The sequence below is a fragment of the Anolis sagrei genome, chromosome 3, assembly GCF_037176765.1.
Source record: "Anolis sagrei isolate rAnoSag1 chromosome 3, rAnoSag1.mat, whole genome shotgun sequence".
In the NCBI taxonomy this organism is placed as follows: domain Eukaryota; kingdom Metazoa; phylum Chordata; class Lepidosauria; order Squamata; family Dactyloidae; genus Anolis; species Anolis sagrei.
Genome location: NC_090023.1, coordinates 73,243,771 through 73,249,091, shown reverse-complemented (window position 1 = coordinate 73,249,091; position 5,321 = coordinate 73,243,771). Strand labels below are relative to the sequence as shown.

General features: G+C 39.3%; 1 protein-coding gene across 1 annotated transcript; it reads right to left on the bottom strand.

Moving 5' to 3' along the window:
* Nucleotides 1–2,809: 2,809 nt before the first annotated feature.
* LOC132770244 (beta-1,3-galactosyltransferase 5-like) lies at nt 2,810–3,772 on the bottom strand. Its single transcript, XM_060767120.2, has one exon. The coding sequence runs from the start codon at nt 3,770–3,772 to the stop codon at nt 2,810–2,812; it is 963 nt and encodes a 320-aa protein (XP_060623103.2).
* Between the last annotated feature and the right edge of the window lie 1,549 nt (nt 3,773–5,321).

The following is a 5,321-nucleotide window of genomic DNA, read 5'->3' as shown; positions in this document are numbered from 1 at the left end:
TTATGGGGTTTTCTTGGCAAGATTTGTTCAGAGAAGTATTGCCATCATCTTCCTCTGGGGTTGAGAGAGTGTGGCTTGCCAATGTCAACCAGTACTACTTTTTTTAAGGATAGTTTCATTTTAAAAAGGAAGCATCTCCTACCATCAACCCACTCCTGACTACTTCCCTTCTTTCCTGCTTTACCCAAGTGAATTTTCCCAAATTGTGGCCCATGGACCACCAGTGGTCCGTAAGAATTAAAACAGTGGTTCCCAACCTTTATTTGATCAGGGACAACTTGACCGGAGACCACTCTCCAACATTATTACCAAAAGGGTTACAAATCAGGTTTTGCTCAACTTTAGATTTGGTTTGGTTATTTGGAGTTCTGATTCAGAAAATTGCATTGGATAGACCACATCTGTTCTATTTTCTGATACAGAACATATGACATCCAGTAGTTGCCATCTGCTTGCCCAAAGAAAACCATATTTAATAATCTAGAGCTGATGCGGTAGTAGTAATAGTTCGTGGGTAGTCAGCCTCTCCCCTCCCAACATCCCCATTGCCTTGGCACTATAAGAGGGTTTCACAAGACAAGTCATTCTCATTTCCAGATGGTTTTGAGGCAACGGTGTAGTAATGGTGAGGCTGTGGACCATATTTTCATTATTGTGAACCTCTGGTGGTCCACAGACCACAGGTTGGGAACCACTGAACTAAAATATGGTCTGCAGCCTCACCGTTACTACACCATTGCAACAAAAGGGACTGGTCTCACAAAACCGTCTTATAGCGCCAAGGCATATTAAATATGTCTTTCTCTTGAAGCAGGAAATCATCAGGTGAATAGCAATCTTGAAACTCAAAGCAGACTGGGTGTAGACTGAAATGGGACTCAGTGTCAGCCATGTGCATATTTATTTGCATACTAACAATCCACTTACAATATTTTCCTGGGAGAGAAATATTTGCCTGGGAGAAAAATGTTAACAGCTGTGTCTGTGTATGCCGTCAAGTCAACTGTCAACATAGGAGCCCCCGTTGGCACAATGGGTTAAACCCTTGGGCCAGCAGGATTTAAGACCGAAAGGTTGCAGGTTCGAATCCACAGAGAGTGCGGATGAGCTCCCTCTTATAGCTCCAGCTCCCCATGCAGCGACATGAGAGAAGCCTCTTACAAGGATGGTAAAACATCAAACATCTGACATCCCTGGGCAACGTCCTTGCAGACAGCCAATTCTCTCACTCCAGAAGCGACTTGCAGTTTCTTAAGTCACTCCTGACACAAAAAACCTGTCAACATATGGCAACCCCATAGAGTTCATAGGGTTTTGTTCGACAGCAATAGTTAAAGCGGGTTTTGCTCAGGTGAACAGCAATCTTGAAACTTTGCTATCTTGAAGTTCAAAGCAGCCTGGGTATAGACTGAAAAGGATCTAGAACTCAAGATTCAACCATGTGCATCTTTAATTGTATTTTAACAATCCATTTACAATATTTGCCTAGAAATGTTAACAGCTGTGTCTGTATATGCCTTCAAGTCAATTGTCAACATATAGCAACCCCATAAAGTTCATAAGGTTTTCTTAGGCAGGAATACTCAGAGCGGGTTTTGCCAGTTCCTTCCTCTGATATAGGCCTTACAGCATATGGTATTTGTTGGTGGTCTCCCCTTCAAGTAGTAGCCAGGGCTGATACTGCTTGGCTTTCAAGAGCAGACAAAAACTGGTACCCTCAGAGTAATTATTCTTCTTGTTGACAGGTAGCTGGCACTAATTGAGAAATATCAGAGCTAAGAGCAGGTCCTTTAAGAGAAATCATACCACTTCTTTTTTTTAAGGGAGATAGGATCACTTCCTGTGTCAAGGAGGCATTTGTCACATTCTGGTTCTAGATTATCAGTCTTTCCCTGTTCGACCAAATGAAATAAAAACTTGTCTAGACACTGTGTGGTCAGTATAGGTTCGAGCACTCTGTGTCAGGCCTAAAAAACTAACTTTTATTAGCTGACTGGGTGTATGAAATGCAAAACTTGTGTGTATGATGATGAGATGACAAATATTACCTTTTGAGACCATATTCCATCCTATCTTAGTCCCTCAGGGACCACTGATAAAAATGAACTTCTCCCCTTACCACCATACCCACGGACTTTGTATTTTTATGACCATTCAGACACACAGTGTGCCTAAGAAAGCCTGTTCCTAAACACTTCATGTATCTGGGGAAGTAAACAGTGAGAGAAGCATCTTCTTCCCGCTTCTCTCCTCTGCTGGCACAGAATGCCTTGGAGCCCATCACATGATGCAGGGCTACTTTTTATGGGACTCTGTGGGGCTCCGTGCTAGCAGTATGGTGGAAACACCCGAATCCTCATAGAACAAAGCAAAAAGAGCTGATCAAGAAACGGGAAAAGGTGAAGAAATGTCATGGGAAGGGAGACTACAGACCCCAAAGGTAGGGAACAGAGTGTGATGGTTCCCTCTGCTGCTCCACGATTTCCTCCGCTGTCCCCCGCATTACCCTGGCCATCTGATACAGTCCTTAGTCTACAAAAGCTTGTACTATGAATTCATTCTCTTAGTCTCAAAGATGCTACAAGATCCCTTTGCACACTGGTTTTCAAAGATAAAACAGCTATGTCTTTGAAATGTATTATATAATTTATTTCAACACTTTTTTAAAAAGCTAGTCATTTCAGATTTGACTTTTCTTTTAAAATTACCCGTGTAGATAGAGAAATGATTTATAGCTCTTATTTGTCTCCAGGTTCACTGGCTAGATGACATTGTTGCATTGGGAACATGTTGACTTCCACATTATGATCTAAATATCCACAGATTGTAAATTTCCTTGATCATTAGGACATCTGTCATCCAAACTCTTCTCCATTCCATCCCAATATAACATTATCTGAGCAGGAGTGTGGCGATGGCTTGTGATGATTTTCCTATAACGGCAAGGAGAAAATGGAATATTGCTGGCAAAAAAGGTTGGCCTTGAATCAAGCTCCTCTGGCTGAATTTTGATTGCAGCGAGGCATAGACCAACAAAGACATCCTCCAGTTTCAAGAAGGGCATCTTTTTTGAAACAACATAAACTTCCCTTGCAACATCAGTAGAAAGAACGTAGCCACCCCCTGCAGAAAATGGAGGGTAACTGTTCCCTGCATATTCCTCTTTACTCACATACCATTTGCTATTTGGATCCCTTATTGGGTAGGCATGCATTCTGATAATACCTGTAAACAATTTGATGGTACTGTTTCTTTTCAGGAGAAGTTCAGTCAAGTAATAAGTATTAACAAACATGTCACAGTCAGTTTTCATCACAAAGGTAGACTGTGGACAGAATTTATGGATCCATTCAAGACCCATCAAAGTCTTTAAAGTCAAGTTATAATATGTGTCCATAAAGTCCTTCTGAATGATGTCTTTATATAGTACGTTTTCGGTAAGAATACCAACCTGGTCATAGGGCCGTGAATTATTTCCCAGGAGAAAATATGTTACAATACGTTTACCAGCTATTATTCTTTCCTTGCCCCATGTATTGCGAACAGCCATCCGTGCTTCCATTTGACCAAGTCGCGATGTTACCAGTATCACTAGGAATGGTGCATTCCTCCTGCAATCTATATCAGGCAGCTTCAAAAAGTTCTCACTGCTTCTTTTGAAAATTGGCATGTCTTTTTGATATAGTAGGTAGATACTGCTAGAATTCCACAGAACCAGAGAAACAAGGCCCAGTGCAAAAATACATATGAAGACTTTTCTCTTGAAGGTCATCTGAAAAAAAGGAAAAAAATAAATATTATCTCATTAAACTTATTTCAGTGATATTCAGTTGACCCCCTGTAACTATGAATTCTGCATCTACAGTTTAACCATCCCTTCCTTGAAAATACGTTTCAAAAATTCCAAAATACAAATCTTGATATTACCATTTTATATAGATTGTTTATACATCGTTTTACCATGCCATGGTATATAATGGTACTAGAGCATCTATAGACCTTGGTATCCAAGGTGCGTCCTGGAATCCACTCCAGCAGATACCAAGGGATGCTACACAAGGCTATTGCTGAATCAAGTATATCCACATCCTATAAACTACACATTTATTGGGTTGCTGTGAGTTTTCTGGGTTGTATGGCCAGTTCCAGAAGCATTCCCTCTTGACATTTCACCTACATCTATGCCAGGCATCCTCAGAGATCTCTGGAACATGACCATACTGCTCTGAAAACTCACAGCAGTCCAGTGATTCCAGCCATAAAAGCCTTCGACAACACATTGTGCATTTGTTCTTTGTGGCCTAAGTATAAAATTTTGCATCTCTCTGTTGAATTTCATTCTGAACTTTTCTTCAAGTTACAAGTGAGCTCCGCTAAATTAGGAATTTGATGCACTAATGATATGGTTTGATAAAGGAGCATATTTTACAACATTAAACATAAGATAACTCATTGGAGATGGCTCTTGTGTGGATCCATGTTAAGGAGATGGAAACTACACAAGAGAACAATGCTCTGGTGCTGACAAGTCATTATAAAAGGGTTTTCACAAGCAATATTCCAGTCAGATGCCTTAAATATGAACCTCAGTATACTTTTTCAAGTCCAAATATGGAAATTAGAAAATCATAATAGATGTTGCTAATATAAAAGTGGAAATAAATAACAAAAAATCAATACTATTTCCTTTGAGGATGGATTACGTCAGTGGGGAGAAAAGCAATCACTCAAAACCACAACTTTAATTGATTAAATCCCAATCAAATTAATTTTTAAAAACATTCAGATAGATGTGTGGTCTATGGTATAAGGATATAGACTGATAGTTGAGCTAGTATCCTGTTCATATGAAGAGCTGCTTTTTTAAAAAGTAGTCTCATTATACTTACATATATCCTCAATTATACCTATATCTTTGTTCCTTTTTTATTTAACCCTTTACAAAGGAATTATTAAATTTTAATTTTTTGTTTGACTATGTGTGCTGTCATCCAGAAAGCAGTTTAAGAGAGTACGTTTGATTTCCTGCAGTGTGCCCTTGGCATATTCCTTCCTTTTATATACAATAGCATTTTGGTGATTTCAAATTTTGGATAATCTTGGGAGAGTTGATATTCTCTTCTAAATCTTGACTATCAAGTCTAGCAATCAAACATCTATTTTTCCCCAAAGTGAGTGTTGATTGATCTTCCTATATACTTCCTGGACTTTTTATAACATCTATAAGATAAATTCTGGATCTGTCTAACCAACAGTCTTTATTTGGCATTCCCATGAATAATCCACACATTATGAGATGAATTTTTCCAACTGGGCTATGA

Excerpts from the sequence above, each read along its gene's own strand:
- LOC132770244 (XM_060767120.2), bottom strand. The coding sequence starts at position 3,772 with ATGACCTTCAAGAGAAAAGTCTTCATATGTATTTTTGCACTGGGCCTT.